The sequence below is a fragment of the Porcisia hertigi genome, chromosome 26 (genome assembly GCF_017918235.1).
Source record: "Porcisia hertigi strain C119 chromosome 26, whole genome shotgun sequence".
NCBI classification, from domain to species: Eukaryota; Euglenozoa; class Kinetoplastea; order Trypanosomatida; family Trypanosomatidae; genus Porcisia; species Porcisia hertigi.
The window spans coordinates 965,569-984,595 of NC_090585.1; the positions used below are offsets into that span (position 1 = coordinate 965,569).

Below are 19,027 nucleotides of genomic sequence, written 5' to 3' on the forward strand. Positions count from 1 at the left end.
CCTCTTTCCTTCCCCCCCTCTCCCTTTTCTTGCTCACATGTCCCTCTTTCTTTGTGTGGTGTGTGTGTGTGTGTGTGTGTGTGTGTGTGTGCTCACGATGATTAACGGCATGCGTATCGTGTTCCCCATCGACCCACTCCACACGTACACACACATGATGTATATATATATTATACATACAACGAATAGCATCATTCACGTACAGCGCGACTTCCACAGTTTTTAGTCCACCCTCACCATCTCTTTTGTACGAGCTCTCCCTCTCTGCCTTTTTCTCCTTGAGTGTTCATCACAGCGACGACACCAGAGAGGAGGGAGAGCAGAGGAGAGAACCAAGGAGCGAATAGGGTGGCGCACATCAAATACACACACACACACAGACACGGGCAATCTATTTGTTTTTCTGTACATACACATAAAGAGAGAAGGTTGAAGAGAGAGAGACCCCACCCCTCTATAACGCCTACCAACTCCAACGCTCCTCCGATTGTGTTTGGTTGTCCCGCCCCTTCATCTTTCTCTCCCGTGTTTGTGTGTGCGTGTGTCACCCCCTCTCGAGTTTCCAGATTTTCCTTTGGACGGTGCGCATGCTTCAACGCACGCCTTTGGATTTCAAAGACGGTAAAAAGGCAGGCACTGGTGGACTTACCTGTTGTGCCCACCTGGACCCGCGTGTCGTTGGACACCCATATCTACATATATTGCTGATCTCTGAGAGCGAGTCTGAAGACTAGTGTCTCCATCTCTTTACGACTGATTGCAGAGGCCTTGCTATCGGCGTGCAGTTCGCACGTCTCTGTCCATTGGTGCGCTTCGCACCAAGTCTTTCTTCCCCCCTTCCGCTCTTTATTGGTTTTCTCTGTCATTCTCTGTTCTGCTTTTCTCTTGTGTTTCTTCAGTGCAACGTTTCTCCCCCTTCCGCTTCTACGGGTGTACGCTCGGTACGTGCGCCAGGCCATTTTCATTTTTGCTGTTGTGCGTGTCATCGCCTCCCAATCCCTGTCTATCTTTCTCCCCTGCCTCTCCAGAGGTTACTCTTGTATTTTGTGTCAACTGGAAAGTTGGTAAGCTCTGTGTGTGTGTGTGTGTGCGTGTACGTGTATGTGCACGCCGTAGCTTCTCTGCTACTGGTTGTGCTGCTGCTGCTGCTGTTGTCATTCTTGTGGAAAAAAAGGGGGGGGGAGGGCAAATTCGCCTTGTTTTTTCGTTGTCGCTGTGAGTAGAGGTTCCATTCTCTCTTCTCCCCTCCGGCCCTGTTCCCGGTTTCTCGGGTGCACCTGTAGGGCCTCTACAGTCATAGGGGAACGACAATTCGTGTGCTTGTGATTCCCCCCCTCCCTCCCTCCCTCCCTCCCTCCCTCCCTCAGTCTCTCTTCTCCTCCTCCTCCCTCGCCCTCCCTCCCCCCACACCTTGGACTCACATCTACCCGATTTCCTTTGCAATTTTTTTGCGAGTGAGGCAGTACTGTTAACGCCCCCCAGGTGCTGCGCCATCACGTGATTGGGCCGCTGTGTCTTTTTTTCTTTCCGTTCCTGTGCAGTTTTCCTTTCGGTTTTATTTTGTTGTCTCCGTGTGTTATTACGAGGCCGCTGATTGTTCTCGTCTCACTCGTTTTTCATTTTGTGCTACTCTTGCCCTGTCCCGCTTACCAGACACCGCCTACCCTCTCCCCCCTGCCCCCCCCCTTCCCCCCACAAGACGCGTTTTCCTGTATTCACGCACTCGCTTATTATTGTGTCCCGCACCCTCTCATTTCTGTGTGTGTGTGTGTGTGTACATATATTATAAATTTATATAAATTGGCTTTTTGATCTCTGCACGTCTGGGGTCGATTCCCCCCCCCTCCCCCTCCCTCCCCCAAAAAAAAAGAGGCAACAACCTCGACTCCACTCCAGAGTGTGATTCCACAACAAAGGCACATTGGGCAGCCGAGGAGACTCTTACAGATAAAAAAGGAGGCGACCATGGAGTCATCATCTCACCCGCCACCGGTAGAACGCGGCGTCCATGCGCGTTTTGAGTGTAGCGCAGCGATTTCCACGTGTCGCGTGGAGGACATCATGACCATGCCAGCCGATCAGTTGGTGCGGGTTGCGTGGCCGCTGCTGACGAACGCGGAGCGTGTTTTGTCCATGAAAGACGTGTACTTCACGCCTCCCATCCGCGTAAGCGCGTCGCCGCGGGCAACAGAGGCTGCCTTTGCTTCCGGAATCGAGAACTGCGTGACGGAGCTGACGGAGAACCTGTCGCAGGTGCGGTACGGTGAGACTCCTCTGTCCGTTGCGCAGTTGCGCGCTGCCGCGCTTGCTTATTTTATTGGCGCATCGCCACTCTCCCGAGAGGTGCTGCAGACGTCCTCGCCATGCACTGCTGCCGGGACTTCTGGAACTGGCGCACAGGGAGCGGACGCCGCCGCTCACCAGCTGCGCAAGACTGAACTCGTTGCCCCTCCACCAGCTACCGCCTTGTCGGATGTATTTGAGTTTGCCATCCAGTCGCTTCCGGAGGCAGCAGAAAGAGATCGGGGTGACATCACGATCAGCGGCGGGTCCATGGGAGCCTTGCCCAGCACATCGCGCACTAACACGGTTGCTGGCGCCGTCACTGCCCCCTCGGAAAGTACCTTTGAGACCCCAACTGGAGCGAGCGCGACCAACACTGTCGCTACGTCAAGGCATCTCTCGGCCATTCAGCTAGGCAGCAACAACTGGGACAACAACAGTGCAGCGGATTTCCCGGGCGGCGCGACAGCTGCATCGGCAGAGCACGTCCGAGGCGATGTCCACCCCAGGACAGCGACAACAGCGGCAACCACGGCCACCGTTGGGAAGAGCAGGCAGGTCGCCACGCGCGCCACTGCCGGCATCACCTTGAACTATGGAGGCGATGAGGCCAGTAACCGTGAGAACTACGAGCGCAAGACGCGTCGGTCTTTCGCGGAACAGGTGGACGTGCAGTGGGAGTCTGTAGTGGCGAACGCCCTGGTACCGGACGGCGGCGCATGCTACAGCGCCAGTGGCACCACTTGTGCTTCCGCTACGTCGCCGCCATCAGAGGGAGCGGGAGCCCTGTTGCGTCGAAAAATTCTACGCACAGCCGTGGTGATGTGTAGTCGTGCCCCCACATGCGCTGAGGCGGGTCACTCCTTTGCGTGTTTATTAAAGCACGCCTTGCGCGCTGTATCGGCCACCGACGCCATTCGAGGTGCGGACGGTGTTGTTGTTTCTGCTCCCGTCTTGCAACCTCCGTCGTCGTCATCAGCGTACCACAACCAGAGATCGCCATCTCAGCCGGCACAAAGAGCAGCGACTGTTCAGCCCATCGAAAAGCGGGAGGCGCGCGGGTTGGTAAAGCAGAGTCTGTCGTCTGTAGCCGCTTCTCTACAGCCGCAACCCACTTCTCTCGCACAGCAGCAGGCCGCTCTGTGGGTAGAGGTGGTGCTGCCTTTGCTGCACCTCGTGTCCCTTGTCGAGTGGTCGCAGGATACTTTGATGGAGCTGGGACAGGTGTTGGAGACGGTGACGGCAACAGCACCCGCGGGGCTTGTTGCGTTGGTCCAGCAGCAGAAACAGCAGCAACAGCACCAGCATGCGCAGCAACAGCAGAAGCAGAAGCAGAAACAGCAGCAACAGCACCAGCCTGAGCAGCGGCTACGCAACAAGAAAGTGGGTGGTGTTGGTGCTCGCCATGCCACGAGCTGCCAACGCTCCTCACAAGGACGAAAAAAAGAGTCTTCCGTGTTTTTCCCCGCAGCAGAGACATCTGCGCCGACATTGGTGAGCGGTGGAGGTGCGGAGGAGGCGGTTGTGGTGCATTGTTCCATACGCGTGCCATTTGAGATTGGCCTCTCAGTGCCTCCTGTCATGACAAGGGAGCGCCTGAAGAATCTGGCTCACGACTCAGCCACCCCGACAGGCACGAGCCCTAATGTTATGCAAAGCGACATTGGGGAGCCCAGCTTCACCGAGCCTGCAGCGCTGGTGGCCAACACAAGCGAGAGCCATCCGAGTACCAGTAATCGCTACCCATCCTATCCGTCTTCAGCGTTTCACGAGGTGCCTGAAGTCCACGACAGCACCGATCTTTCAGGCGCGGCGGCGGCGGCAACAACAACAACAACAACAGAAGGAGCGTCTCTCGTGGACGAAGACACTGATGAAAACGAATCGACCGACATGGAGACCGACAGTGATAACGTCTACGAAGAAGGTTCCACCGCATCCACCAGCACAGGCACGTCATCGCTGACTCGGAATGCCCGTGGCAGCGCGCTGAACGTCTCTGCAGGTAGCTACGAAAACAACGACACCAATGACACTGGCCGAGTTGACGATTCTGAACGCTTGACAATCAGCAGCATGCATGGAGACTTTGATACGCTGCCGTGTCGCCGTCGCCGGACGCAGATGATAGAGCTATGTTTGCCGTGCGCCACGCGTGTGTCAGTGCACACCAAGGACACAGTGCAGTGGGACCAGGCTTCACGCGGGCTTGATGTGCTTCTCTTGTCACTCGAGAGCGATGCGTGCTGCACGGAGAAGCCTTCGCCTGCGCCCGTGAGGTTTTCGCTCCCAAGCACGTTTTCCGGCGTGGCTGGGGCGCTGAAGAGCCGCTCGACATCTGCCACGGCTGGCAAGGAGGCCAAGAAGGATGTTCGCCTGCCTCTGTCTCTACAAAGCTTTAGGGAAGAACACAGCAATGGTTCTCTCACTTACGCTGGCCCGTGCCGTGTTGTAATTCCGAGCTTGCCGGAGGATGCGATGCACACGTTTTCTGGTGAAGTGTGCGCTCAGTTGCAGCTGCGCCTCGACACGCGCTGGTGCAACGAGTGGACAGTGGCTCTGTCTACTGCGCAGCGCTCCGTGGCAGTGCGGCTCTTGGCGTGGATGGAGCAACGAGTCCACGTGAGCGGTGACCAGCAGCAGCCGCAGCAGCGGCGCTGCCGTGTCGCTGGGTCTCTCTTGCTGCGAGGGGGTCTGAAGGCTGTCACAGGCGGCGGTGCCTTGGCACCTGACAGTTCGCAGGCAGCAATGGCAGAAGGTGGCAGCGGCACTTCCCACGCGCCTAGCACAGCGCTGGCTACGCCAGCGGGGACCGGCGCCGCCGCATCCGCAACAGCGGCGACTGCGTCACTGGCGGACCCTTTCACTCAGGCACTCTACGAAATGCCGGTGAAGGCGCTGCGTGCGCAGGTGCGATGCTACTCAGCTCACGTGGACTGCGTTCGTGCGGTGCTTCTGGTGATTGCCCACGCGTTTCTCCAGGACCGCACCGGATACCTTCACGGGGAACCGCTCACGTGGCGCTCTCCAATCTGGTCGGACGCAGTGCGACGCGTCAGCCTTGCCAGCACCACTGTTGGCGGCAGCAACAGCGGTGAGCATGCGCTGGAGGTTGCCTTGTTCATCATGCGCAACGTTGCGTTTCTTTTTACTGCCTCGACTGTACCATCGGCGCAAGTGGTGGATGCGGCGATTGATTTGTTTAGCATTCCGGGTATCACCGTAGCGGTTGTCAAGGCAGCCCTGGAGGACCGACGACAACTCGGCGGCACCATGTGGGTAGTGGTGGATCTTCTCACCAAGTGCTCGGCGACGTGGCGGTCCCCAAAGCACGTGGCGTTGGTCAGTCAGGCAGTCCGACGGCTCTTGCTTCTCGGATGCACCGGGCTTACAGCCGTGACCCAGAGCCACCAGTCTCATTTTTTCTCGCACCGTTTTGGCGGCGCCACTACTGCTGATGGTTTAGCCGGGACCTCTACGGCGCCGGCGACTACATCTGCTGGCACCGCTTCCCTTTCCTCCTCCGGCGCTACCGCTGTCGCTGGTCACTACCTCAGTGCGGTGAGCGGATGCGGCCGTGCCACTGAAGCAAACCTCCGCCGCGGTATGCATGCCCTTCTTTCACAGCTCTTTGGACTGCTGCGCGCTCTGCTGCACCGCGTTCAGTCAACGCAAGCTGCACCACATCGCTTCCTGATGGAGCCATGGGAGTATGGTGCCTTCGCCGTCTTCACGGTGTCGTTGATGTCGACGCCGATGGATGCGGCAGACGTGCATGTGTGCGCCCCGCACTTCGCGGAGGTGGTGACGGGCTTACTGCCTTCTTTTACATGCCTGTCCCGCACGGAGTCGCTGTTGCTTACCAGCGAGACAGCTGAGCAGGAGTTCCTGGTGGAAGTGGCAAAGTACGTGCGAGGGCGGCTACCACCAGGGCCATCGCCATCTGGCGGCCGCGGCTTCGCCGATAGCAATGGCGGCGCTCATCTTGGTGAGAGTGAGACACCCGCCTCCCGCGAGCATCATGTCTTTCGCCGATATCAAGAAACCGCCAACGGAAACAAAGTGACGTGTGTCAGCTCAATGCCGTCCATCTTGGGCGACGGTGGTGGTCTCTGGGACATCCCACAGGGCACCGCTGGCGCGTCATGGACGCCTGGGCATGTGCGAGTGGAGTTGTGGAGCGGCTCGGCCAGCGGCTTCTTTATCGGCCTCGCTTCCGCAGAGGTCCCAATCGCTCGCTGCGAGCCTGAGACGGACGCCAACGGTATTTACTTTATGGGGGACGGCACTGTGCAATATGGTGACGTGACGCGCCGGCAGCGGCGGCTACCTCAGTGGCGCGCCGGCGATGTTGTGGAGCTGAGCTTTGTTTTTGGGCGTGGCGGCTGGGACATCGTGATGGCACTCAATAACGTGAGTCTGACGCGGCTGAAGCTCCCGCGGCGAGACTTTCGCCTTGTGGCGGCAAACCGTCAAAGCAGCAAGCAGATGCCAGGCCATCGCCACGGCCACGACCATGTCCACGTGCTTTCTGTCACCCCAGTCTACAACAGGGGGGTCAAAGCTCCTGGGGGCGCAGGTAAGCATACGCGTGTCCCAGGGCTGTCATCTCCGCTATCTTTGGCGTCAGCGCCGGCCGACGTTCGCCTTTCGCCCTTCGCACGCTTGACCTTGTTTGGCGTGTCTCTGTTCCTGGCGCTGGTCCTTCATCACCTCGCGCTGCGCAGTTCTCACCACGCCCGCGCAGCTCTCGCCACTGCCGCCGCCACCACTGCTGCAGGGCAAATGGAAGAGGTCAACTTAATTCAGGCGTGTACCGCCCCATTACAGCACAGCGTGCAGCAATTGGTGCAACTGCTGGACGGGCTTTCCATCACCGACAGCAGTGACACAGGTGCTGCTGACGATGGAGCCATGTACCACGTGAAGCGCACTGCAGCCCGAAACGTGGCAAATGCGATGCTTCTCGATCTTGTTGTCACGCTATCCATCGCAGTACCAGCGACGCCAGCGCTTCTTTGCACGCATGTGGACGTTCTCACTAGCGTCGCTGAGTGCGCCGCTGTAGCACGCAAGACTCGCTCGGTGGCTTTGAGTGCATTGTACAACGCCATTTCGCAGCGCTCTGCCCCCAACAGCTGTGATGCCCCATCCTCCTCGCTCCATGCGTCCGCGAGCGCTGCGGAAGCCGCTGCGCCAGTGAGTTCGAATGCCGTGCGGCGTCTTTGGGTTGCCTGTCACCAGCTCGCTTCTGTCACCCCCGATTACCAGCCGCGGTTCAGCTCCGCGTCGGTCCCGTCGTCATGCGTTGCCGTGTTTGCGGGTGGGCGTCGGATTGAGCACAAGCGAACGGGGACCAGCAGCGGCGGCGGCGGCGTCGCCGCCTCCAACAATGTTCGCAGCATGTCTTACGCATGCAACCCCATTGATCTGAAAGATCCGTCCACCCCCGATATCGTGCGTGTGTCGGTGCGAATACAGCGCGGATTCCAGTGCGAGACGCTCGGGCGCTACTATTACTTCGGCTTGGTGGCGATCAGCAGGCTGTCGCATCTCTCAGCATCCAACGGCAGCCTCGAGTATACCGCCTACCCGGGTGAGCGGTCGAGGCAGCCCTGGGTCTACTACGTTTCGGACTACCTGACTGAGGTGCCTGCTACAGCTTTGCAGCAGTGGGACACGGAACGTGCTGAGAATTACCTCAACCGTGAGAGTGGCATTGTCTTTGGCTCTGGTGATGTGATGACGGCTGTCGTGTACGTGAAGGAGCGCTGCATTGGCTTCGAGCGCAACGGGCTGCCGTTAAACATCCTGCACCGCGATATCCACTCCTCCGTGCGATACATCTTCCCCTTTGTGGAGCTGTACAACGGCGACAGTCGGGCCAAGTGGATGTACGCGCCTGACGAGGCCGCCTTGACTGCACGATACACGATGCGTGCAATGCTGATATCTTGGACCCCCCTGGTGCTGCCGCTCGTAAAGGAACATTTGCCTTGCGTTCCTGTTCCCTCTTGTGGGCCGGATCGGGACGTAACTCTGGGTGTGTTGGGTGCAGATGGAGATGAGATGCAGATGGTGTACATTGCTCCCCCACAATTTGACCAGCCCAGTGGCCGTGCGACGTCTGTGCGCCTTGAGCGCTTCGAGGGCTGCATGGCCGTCGTCAGAGACGAGGCCGGGTCTATTCAGCGAGTTTGCGCGGCTGCCCTAGAGCCAGACACCACAACAGAAGTGTACTCGCTTCCAGCGTCGGCCGCGGTGCGTGCATGCATCCAGGCATGCGTGCCAGAGCTCGCCTCGTTTGCTGCCCTGTGTCTTGCAGAGCTAAAGCGTACCTCACCAGCACCCTCGACTTCTTCGTCGCGTTTGTTCAGCTCGCGGCAAGGAGTCTCAACCGGTGTGGCACTTCGACGCGTCGTGCTGGCGCAGCCAGCGTCCCTCTTGCGTACACTTCGCCTGTTATTTTCGCTGCACAGCTCTTTCCCAGGCAAGGGAGGCAACAACCTCATCAGCGACTCCGGTGTAGGTGCAGTCGGCGGTGACGCCAGTGAGTCTTTGAGCGATGGTCCTACGACGCTCCTGGTGGCTCCACTCTCAGCAGTGGCGGAGAAGGCTATACACGACCTCTTGCCTTTTCTGGACGCGGTTTTGCCAGCAGCACGGCTGGACTTGCCTCCACATGTTTTGCTGCGCGAGTCGTGGAATGAGCTCTGGTGCAACCCCCACCTGCGTAAGGAGCTGCCCATCACTGTTCCTCAAGCCACCGCCTCTGGGGCGGGCGCGTCGGCGGCGACCCAGGGAGAGGCGACGTCGGGAAGTGTGAGCACATACGCTGAGCCTGCGGGTACGACCCCGCTAACGAATGGCAAGAGGTTCGACGACCGTCTTGTCGGACATCGGCGTCGCGGAGACGCGCTCTTGTGCCCAACCTGCGGAGAACGCTGGTCGGCCTGCACGGCACGTCACTCTACACCGTCAAGCTGGTGTGACCTACTTGATCGCGTCCTTCGGTTACTCCAGCAGCAGCAGTCTCCACAGCGGGAGGACCCGTGCACTTCACCCTACTGTAGTTGGTATACTGAGTGGACGGATGGCCCGATCACGGGGACAAGTGATGCTGCTGGTTCTGGTGGTCCGTCAAAGTCTCCACCCGTTGCACCAGCAACTGCACCCGGCGCCGTGGTCACCGTTGTCGGGGGCGAGGGGGTGGCGAGTGACAGCGATGACCGTAGCCCGACGTTTGACCAGTCTTCCCATGCGACGTTGTGGGAGGACGCTGAGGAGGAGGTTGGGAATAGTGGGGCCAGCGAAGAAGCGGCGGCGGCGGCAGACGGTCCTGGCGAGCGAATGGTGGATGAGGAGGGGGAAGATACCTCTGGTGAAGCGACAGCGACGCGAAGCGGCTACTCGGTGGCCTCCAGCGTTGAGGAGCTGTCGAACGAGCGCAGTGAGTTATCTGGCAACGAGGAGAGTGTCGAAGAGGACGGGGAGGAAGAAGACGTTGGAGGGATTGCTACAGCGGCCACCCACGCCTCACGCGAGTCCCATACTGACACTGTAACACAGGGCAGAGAGGGCGTGGAGGCGCCGTTGACATTGACGATCCACCCAATGCAAGCCAATGCCAACGAGGAGGACCACCGCACGTTAGTGAAGGGGTTCGGTGAATCAAAGGAAGCCTCCTTCACATTCACTGGATACCTTGTCTCTTCGGCGGTTCTGCGTGGGCGGATGGAGTTCGACCGTATCGAGCTCCCTGACAGTGACGGTGCTGATGGAGCTGCCAGCCAGGAGTGGGCCTGCTCCATGTGTACCTTCATTAATGAGCCTTCTACTGTGCGATGCGCCATCTGCTCGAACGCTCGTCCCGGCGCGTCCTGGGCGTGTCCCATGTGCAGCTTCGCCTACAATCTTCTTTCGGCACCGACATGCGTGACATGCGGGTGCATGCGTCCGAGCATCGTTCGACGGCAGGAGACGACGGGTCTGTGCTGCTACTGCACTGTCTGCTATCAGCGTGAGACTGTCCGTGATTTCCACGCGCTGCGCCACCGCCACTTCTGTACTGCCTGCTCCCGCGTGACGCGGTGGCTTCCGAAGGATAAGTTCTCTACCACCCTTGAGGCACGTCTCATCGGTGACGGCGCCACTTTGGAGTACCAGTGGAGCCTGGATGGCTCCAAGATCATCTCCTTTGGCATGCACACCCGTGCGTACAATGCTGACATGTTGTGGGCGTTGGTTGAGGCAGCAGCGCAGCGAGTTGGGTCATGCGCTGCTGTGGAGGTTGGTCGCTATGTCTGTCCTATGCCTGAGCGCCCGCTCACCTCACATGTCGCGACCACACAAGCTCGTTCAAATTTATCGGCGGAGTCGGTGACTGTCGAGCCGTGTCTGGTCGATGCGATCGTCTACTACGCGAGCGCCATTATTCTTCGTAACGCCGCCCTTTTGCCTGCTGCTCAGCTCTCCCGAGCGGATTTTTTGCGTCGAATTCGCGTCTGCTCGACGGACTGGTTGGAGAGTTGGAGCCGGTTTTCGCCTTCCACTGTCACCCCCATATTTTTCCAGTGCCTACAGATGCTGCAGGATGGTATCCAGGAGCCGGAGTTGGTCTCCACGATAGCCAGCATTGCCTTGGCGTTGATCCGACAACAGCCGCTCCACCTCGCGGCCGAGAAGGATGCGCTACTCTACGCGCTGTGTTTGAACGTGGTGCGACACGGTGATGCGGCGCTGCGGAAGGCGAGCTACCAGTGCCTGAGTGCTTTGATGGAGGACAATGCGTGTGCTCGCTTGAATGCGCAGCCGATGGTGCCTGTGCTGGGCATGGAACCCCTTGTGGAGGGCCAACAGCGGGCAACGATCTTGGCGCTTCTCCACCACGCGTCCATGCGAACCACTTCCGCGATCGCGAAGGCCTGTGCGTGCTTGGTACGCACTGTGGACGCGATGGAGCGGCAACGCCCTCTACCGCCGATGCTGGGCAAACCCTTCCCATATGTTGTAGCCTTGACGGAGACACGGCTCAATGAGGCTGGAGAGCTGCTTGTGGGCCAGGTGCGCGGCAGCGTTGGCGTGGCGCCGACAAAGGGGGGCAAGTTTTACTACGAGGTGGAGGTGCCGCTGGATTTCACTGATCGATCCAATACGGTGGTGATGGGATGGGGCACATTGGAGCATGAGCGCATCGCCTCAGCCCAGCACGTCGGGTCCGACCTGCATTCATGGGGGTTCAACTGCCGCGAGCACCTGCGATTAATGATGACGGAGCAAGCGATACCCGTGCCGCGGCGCCCGAGCGCCGGCGACGTTATTGGGTCTATGATTGACCTTGAGACAATGATGGTGTGCTGGACGATTAATGGGCAAGAGATTTCGTGGGTGTCGGTGCCAGCGCAGGGTGATGGGGAGGAGATCTACCCTTACGTGAGCGCCTCCGTTGAACCGCACAGCCTCAAGATTCGTTTGGGCAACACACACTTCAAACCAGCTGGCTATCAGGACTACTCACCACCATCAGACAAGGAGCTCTGGGGCAGTGAAGACGAGCAGAGTGATGAGAACAACGCGAACGTCGGCACGACGACTCCCGCGCCTCAAACCTATGAGTTTTATCAGCAGCTCAGTCGTGCACTGGAGGAGGCCTCTATCACATCCCTTAAGGGGTCGTCTGTGGTGCCGTTGCTAGACGCGGCGACGGCACACAGCGTGGTTCGTCAGTACCCACTTTTGATGGCGGTGGTTGGCTCGCCAACTCTCGGCAAATGCAGAAAGAGCTTGGCCGAACCGGTGAACATGCGCCGCTTGCTTCCCTACATTGAGCAGCTAAGCAGTGTGCAAGAGCTGACCATTGTTGTTGCTCGCCACCTGCGGCTTATCGAGACGTCGCCGTATCTCATGTCGTTCCACCGCAAGGCAACGGATCTGCTCTTCAGCAGCGGTCGCTGGACGATTTTTGAATTGCAGCAAGGCGGCCGACCGAAGTACCACAGCGGGCACGCGTTTCGTGTGTTTGTTTCGCTACGGAAGGCAAACAAGGTGCGAGCCGAAGCGGATGCGGCATGGCTAGCGGAGCACCCTGTACTTCTGCCTCCCGCTTCATCTGCACCTTCGACGTCGTTGCCACGCTCGCACCAGCAATCTCACGTCATTACCAAGGCCGTCTCCGAGAACGCGCCGTTATCGCTCAACAGCACGAGGGAGGTAGCCCAAGCAGCGGTGGCGCCATCGCCATCCATGGAGGAGGGGTTGGCGACAGCCTTCACCGGTGGCGTCCACGTTCACGAGGACGTCGACAACGACGACACAGAAGACGGCCGTGACAACTTTGTGGGGTTTGTCGACAACGAAGACGAGGACGTCGAGGAGAACGAGGAAGTGTTGTCGATGCCAACAGACAACGCGGAGAGCAGCTGGCGCAGCAGACTGCGTGACACTTTTGGTGATGTCTCCCTCTTATCGCCAGAGGGGCGCCGTCTGCGGTTCAGCGTAACAGGGCAACTTTTTTCACAGTTGGAGAGGACACGGGTTTACCAGCGAGCTCGCATATTTGCGGTGCAGCTGCAGGGCACCCTTGCGCTGGACGCCGGTGGCGTGACACGCACCGTCATGAGCATGATCGGCGACGAGATGAGCTACCGCTTTATCCGTGGCGTGCGCGTCGATCCTTTGCTGCCTTTGTTTCAGCTGTGCAGTCATAGCACAATCTTCACCGTTGTCCCGAACATGTCCGCCTTCTATGCAAGCGAGGCGGCTGGCGACGGCGTCGAGGGCAGCGTGCTGCGTCGCATGTTTGAGTGGCTTGGCAAAATGATGGGCAACATGGTGCTCTGTGGGACACTGAAGGTTCCCTTCAGCTTTCCCCAGATGCTGTGGAAGACGCTCACGTTTCAAGAGGACACGATAACCTTAGCCGACTATGCGTACGATATCGATGACAATATCACTGCGGCTCTTGAGGACGAGGCGTTCGTGCTCAGTGATGGCTTCTTCGCCTCCCTGCCTGAGCACGTGCGGGCAGGGTCGGCATTTCTACGCAGTCTCCAAGGCGGCGGCAGCAGTGCGATAGACAGCGCCGCCGCGCCGCTCCCTGCACGTCCGCTGCGGCCGTATGCCTGCATGACACCGGAGAGGAGCATGCAGGACATGAGCCACCTAGTACTGGAAGAGCTGGAGGAGATGGCTGCTAGCGAGGAGGCTGCGGAGGTGGGCCGCCGCCGTGCCCTCGCCCAGGAGGCTCTGCTTCACCAATATGACCCCGCGTTTTTGGCGATTCGGGCTGGACTGACTTCTGTTGTCCCTGCTGCCTCGCTGCGCTCTGTGCCCTGGGAGGACCTGCGTGCGCGCGTGTGCGGCAGCGGAGCTGCCTCGAGCGAGCATGTCATAGCCGAGCTCGACATGTCGCCGCTCTCCCCGTCCATGCGCGCGATGCTGACAGAGGTTCTAAATGGCTTCTCCAAGTCCCAGCTGGCGCGCTTCTTGCTTTTCTGCTCCGGTCAGAGCCGCATCCCGCTGCCGGAGAAGGTGCTGGTCGAGTGTGGGGACGAGCCGGGGCGACTGCCAACAGCGCACACCTGCTCCCCGATTTCGCTCCTGCTGCAGCCATGCACTACAGCCGCCGACTTGCAGACCAGCATCGAGACATGTCTCACTCACGCGGCAGAGTTTGGGTTTGTGTAGAGGCGTTATAGCGGCATCGTCGTTATGGTTGATGGAGGGTGGAGTCTTTCTGGCATTGGGTCCCCCCCCCTCAAATCCCCCATACCCCAGCCTATTCTCGTCTCCTCTGTGTTATCCTCTGCCAAATATATATATATATATATATTTATATCGAGAGAGGGGTGGTGATATGTTTGCTTGGCCACATGAACTGTGTTGGTGACTCTTTTCGCTTTTGTTTCGACTTTTGTATTTGCTGCCGCCCCCCCTTCTCTCCCCCCCCGTCGTAGGGTTGCTTTCGGTATGTCCGTATGTGTGCCTTCCATCATTATGTCAGTCATGTGCGTTTGCCTCGGTCTTGCTTTCCCTGTCACATTCGCTGTGAGCGTCGGAACAATGCCTTGTGTGCCTGTGCTGTCCGAGTAGAAGCCCAACAGCAAGAACTGGGAAAAACACAACAGTCTCCCAGGACACATCCCCATGACCCGATTCGGGAGTCATTGAGTGTACGTGAAGCATCCGGCTCCGCCCGCCTCCTCCTATTTCCATCTCCCTAACCGCTGCTCTCTTGTCGAACCATCAACGCACTTCTCTTTCTGTTCCCGTCCCTCTCCTCCTTTTTTCTTTTAAAAATTACCCACATTGCTTCTCTCTCTCTCTGTGTACTGTTGCGCGACTCAACACTGTATGTATGCATGTCCGTTTTGTATCCCCGCCCCCCCCCCCCTTCCCCTCCACACACACCCTTCTTTCTCGGTTATGGACACCTCGAATGCACGCCCACGTGCACACCTCTAATGCATGACCTCTTCCCATAACAACGCCCAACCGTCAAGAGAGGAGCGTTGATACACAATCATATATATCTATATATATATAATTGCTTTTTTACACTTCTCCGTCTCTGCACACTTGTGCTGCGTGGTGTTTGGGGGCTTTATACATACACTTTACAGCTGCTCTCACTCCGTCAGCGTCATACGCGCGTACGTTTCTAATATCTGCATGCAGACCATCACACTGACACACTCGCACAATGGATTCAAACAGCTTAACAGCAGTAGAAGCCTCGGCCGCTCCACGCGAGGGAGACATGGCGGTCGCTTCCACGGTTGCAGAGATAACAGCACCCGGGGTGGACGATGTACAGATGGCGCATGGCGCCTCGCCCCCCGCCTCGGCTGCTGCTCCAGCAGCAACCGCCGAATCGATCGAAATTTGTCGCTCTAACGCACCATCGCTGAACTGCCAGGCAGCGGTGGTGCGCATGGGTGAGATTTTCGGCGAGTTCGCGTGCAGTGTGTTCCGCGCTGGCGGTCGCCGTGATACCCACGGCACCGCGACTCCACCCTTGAATGCGTCACGGACGAATGCGGCGCCTCGGGCCCTTTCCAAGGGAACCTGCGCGCCCTCATCTTTGCTGGAAGCCGCAGCACACACTGGAATTTCGGCGGATCAACAGCATGACAGAGACTACGAGGGTGCCGCCGCCGCCGCCGCCGCCGCCACAGCCCCTGGTGCGGTGAGCGAACATACGTTCTTCAACATAAATACCTCACCGGGTGCGGGGGCGGAAGGCCCAGAGGCATCTGGTTTGGGATCCCCCGTGAATTGCGAGGTGGAAGGCGTGCCTCGCTGGGAGCTTCTCATTTATGCGCTGCGACACGAAGGGCCTCTTAGGAGCCCGGGCGACACAAGGTTATCTGGTGCTCGAAGCCGGTACACTGATGGGGACGTCAGTGAAGGTTCTCACCGCCCGGGGGCCATGTCAGGGGCAGCAGATGACGACACGGAGGGGGGCGTGTGTGATGAGTGTCCTCTGCCGAATGACGCTATTTTGTACTTCCAGCAGACGATGCCGGCTGCAAAGATGACCAAAGTAGTGAAGCTGGAGGCGGGACGCCGCTACACAGCACGCGTGCGCTGCTACAGCCGCAACGATCTCTGCTGGAGTGCGTGGTCAGAGCCGATTCACACCGCTACAATGTTCCCTGTTGAGACACGCATTGTTGAGATTGGCTCTGACTACGTGCATTGCACCTGGGATCGTGTTGGGCAGCGAAATGAAGAGGGCCTCACACGCGAGACAGACGCTGAGACGACGGCGTGGGCACGGAGTATCCCTGAATTTGAGCTACGGTTTCTCCAGGAATCCGACATGGCGGTGCACTACCACGAATCCTTTTGTGCGGGATGCCGGTCTGTCACGGTGCACAATTTGCGGCCGAGCACGCGCTACATTGTGTTCATGCGGTACCGCACCGTAATCCATACCATCCGAGAATGGACGGAGGTGGCGCGGTTGGTCACAGCGAGCCCTCTAGAGGTGCGTCTCATTTCTCGTGGCGAGGACACATTCACTTTTTCCTGGGGCTGCGGAGTCGAGGGGGCCTCCGGGAAAGCATCAGCAGACGAGAAAACTGCGGCTTGTGTTGCCGAAGATCGGATGCTAGGCGAGGAGGAGAACGCCCAGTCCATTGTCGCCAACGTCGGTTACCTGCAGTCACAGATTACCGTGCATCAGTACGAGATCAGTATCGAGAGCATTGGGCTCCGATTCGACCCAATAACGGTTCCCGCTTCCGTCTGCCAGTACACCATGTCAGACTTATTCCCGAGCACGACGTACGCGGTCTGCGTGCGCACATTTTCCACCGGTGGCAGGTGGGGCAGCCGCTCTGACCAACTTGAAGTATGCACGGCAAGTCGTCCTGTCGTGTCGGTGGCTGCGATCGGGGAGTCGTTCGCGTCCTTTGCGTGGTCTCGCAAGTCCAGGGAGGAGCCGCACGAGTCCCAGCTGCAGTACCGTGTGCAGAGCATGACCTCTGCGTACAACCAATCCGCGACCATCGACCTTGCATCGCTTTCATCATCTCAGGGACACCCACCACGTCTGCTGAACGTTGAGCATCTACGGTCTGGCAGTGACTACGACGTCACCCTCCGCATTGCGATCGAAGGCACGTGGGGAATCTGGACGGAGCCGCTGCGCTTCACCACCGCACCGAGCCTCGCTCTGACTTACCTTGAGCGTGGCGAGGACTTTCTGGTGTTGAACTGGCCCTCTACCGGGCTCGAAGCTACGTCGATGCAGGGCGATGCCGGCGCCACAGCCACTGATCCACTGCCGGTGTACAACATCATCGTAGTAAAGGTGGACGGTCTTGGAGAGCGGACTGCTGTGCTCAACGAGCGTGTCACACGTGACCCTGCCCAGCGCGGCTTCCGCGTCAACCACCTCGAGTCTGACACGACTTACGACGTTCAATGCCGCATATGGGAGCGTAACCCTCTGTCCGGGTTCGAGGGCTGGGGTGAGTTATCCGCGCCGGTGCGGATGCGCACGCTAAGGTCTGTCGCCCTGCACGTCTGGGACGTGGGCGAGGATTTCATTCACATAATGTGGCGCCGCGGGCTTTCAGAGGCAGGCACAGCATTGGCAGACGCCACGAGAGCTGGCGGCGATGTCGCAGCGGATGCGCTGCCCGAGTGGGACGATTTGAAGTATGAGGTGGTGATAGGGTGCGTGGAGACCGGTGAGGATACGCTGCTGCATCGCCACGTGCTGGAGACAAGTTACACCGTAACTCAATTGAAACCCTCGACCACTTACACAATTTCGGTGCGCGCGTGCGACGAGCAGGAGACGTGGGGCTCGTGGAGCTGTGTCAAGGTGCGCACGCTCGCCTCTGTCAAGACCACCATTCACGAGATTGGCGAGGATTTTGTGCGGCTGATGTGGCAGCGGTGCGTAGATCCGGTCGACGTGGATCTGCACGGCGTCACTGTGGCCGATATGTTCGTCTCCAAGTACAGCGTCTTAGTGTATGGGCGGGAAGTGCCTGGTATGCCGGTGGTGCCCCATTCCCAAAGCGACTATGAGGCCGGCGGCGGTCGCTCTGACATTGCTCGTTTTGAAGTTGTGTCGAGCGAGCACACATCATTGCGGGTCCGCGAGCTGCTGCCAGATCGAGAGTACGTCGCCGTGGTTCGGGCTGCCACAGCGAGCGGGCGGTGGGGACTATGGAGTCGCCCGGTGCGGTTCCGCACAAACCCGCAGTTTCGCATTCCCACAAATCAGCTGACAACTGGCGAGAACTACGTGAGGGTGACGTGGAGCCGTGATGAGGCGGAGTTGCTCGAACAGGTGGCTGCCGCGCAGGGTGAAGACACCGACGACGAAAAAGTGCAACTCGGCGACTGGACTGTCACCGGGCAGGAGTTGCGCATCAACGGGGTGACGTCTCAATATGCGAGGCAGTACGCCCTCGACCCAGATGTGCGGGAGTTAAAGGTTGGCGAGCTTCTGCCGGCCTGTGCCTACACGATCCAGATTCGAGTGCGTGGGCGGTCGGGCAGTTGGGGCTTGTGGTCTGCGCCGGCCCCGATCTTGACACGTGGCACAATTGCCGTCACGGCGGACGAGGTCGCCGAGGACTTCATTACGATGCGCTGGGAGCGGCGCCGGGTGGAAAATCCGTGCCACTACCCTACCGGCCGTGGCGTCGTTACTTCGTACCGCCTGCGCGTCTACAATGTTGATGGGGTACACATGGAAACTCTTCTGGGCGACGGCGATTGCCCGTACCGCGTGACAGGGCTCAAGCCGAACACATACTACTGTGTCGAGCTCAAGGCGAACTACAATGATGAGGAGTGGGGTCTATGGAGCACGCCGCTGTGGTGCCTGACAATGCAGCCAATTCGCATCCAGACCAAGTTGATCTCCGAGGAATTCTGCTATCTGCGGCTCACACGTCCGAGCCAGCAGCGACGCCTGCCTGAGGACGACGGGAATCCACAGACAATTGATCGTGTTCTGGCGCACGGCAAACTGCGCCCGACTATTATGCTCTGCGTCACATCGTCGTACTCATCCAAGGCACCGTACAACAGTGCTGCCGTCATGTCCAATGAGGTGAAGACGGCGTCCCTGAACGATAATCTCCCACCTGATGCAGCTAATCAGCGACTCACTTATCAAACAGAGCTGCTCAGCAGCTGCGAAACAGTAGAACACAAGGTTCCAAATCTGAAGTGTAACACAGTGTATAGTGTATCGGCGCGCACCAAGTTGGAA

At 58.8% G+C, this 19,027-nt stretch overlaps 1 protein-coding gene across 1 annotated transcript; it reads left to right on the forward strand.

Annotated features, from left to right (window-relative positions):
* Window positions 1-1,965: 1,965 nt before the first annotated feature.
* On the forward strand, window positions 1,966-13,968 carry JKF63_04288 (uncharacterized protein; the record flags this gene model as incomplete). Its single annotated transcript, XM_067900280.1, has 1 exon — window positions 1,966-13,968. The coding sequence occupies one exon, from the start codon at window positions 1,966-1,968 to the stop codon at window positions 13,966-13,968; it is 12,003 nt and encodes a 4,000-aa protein (XP_067756464.1).
* Window positions 13,969-19,027: the final 5,059 nt, after the last annotated feature.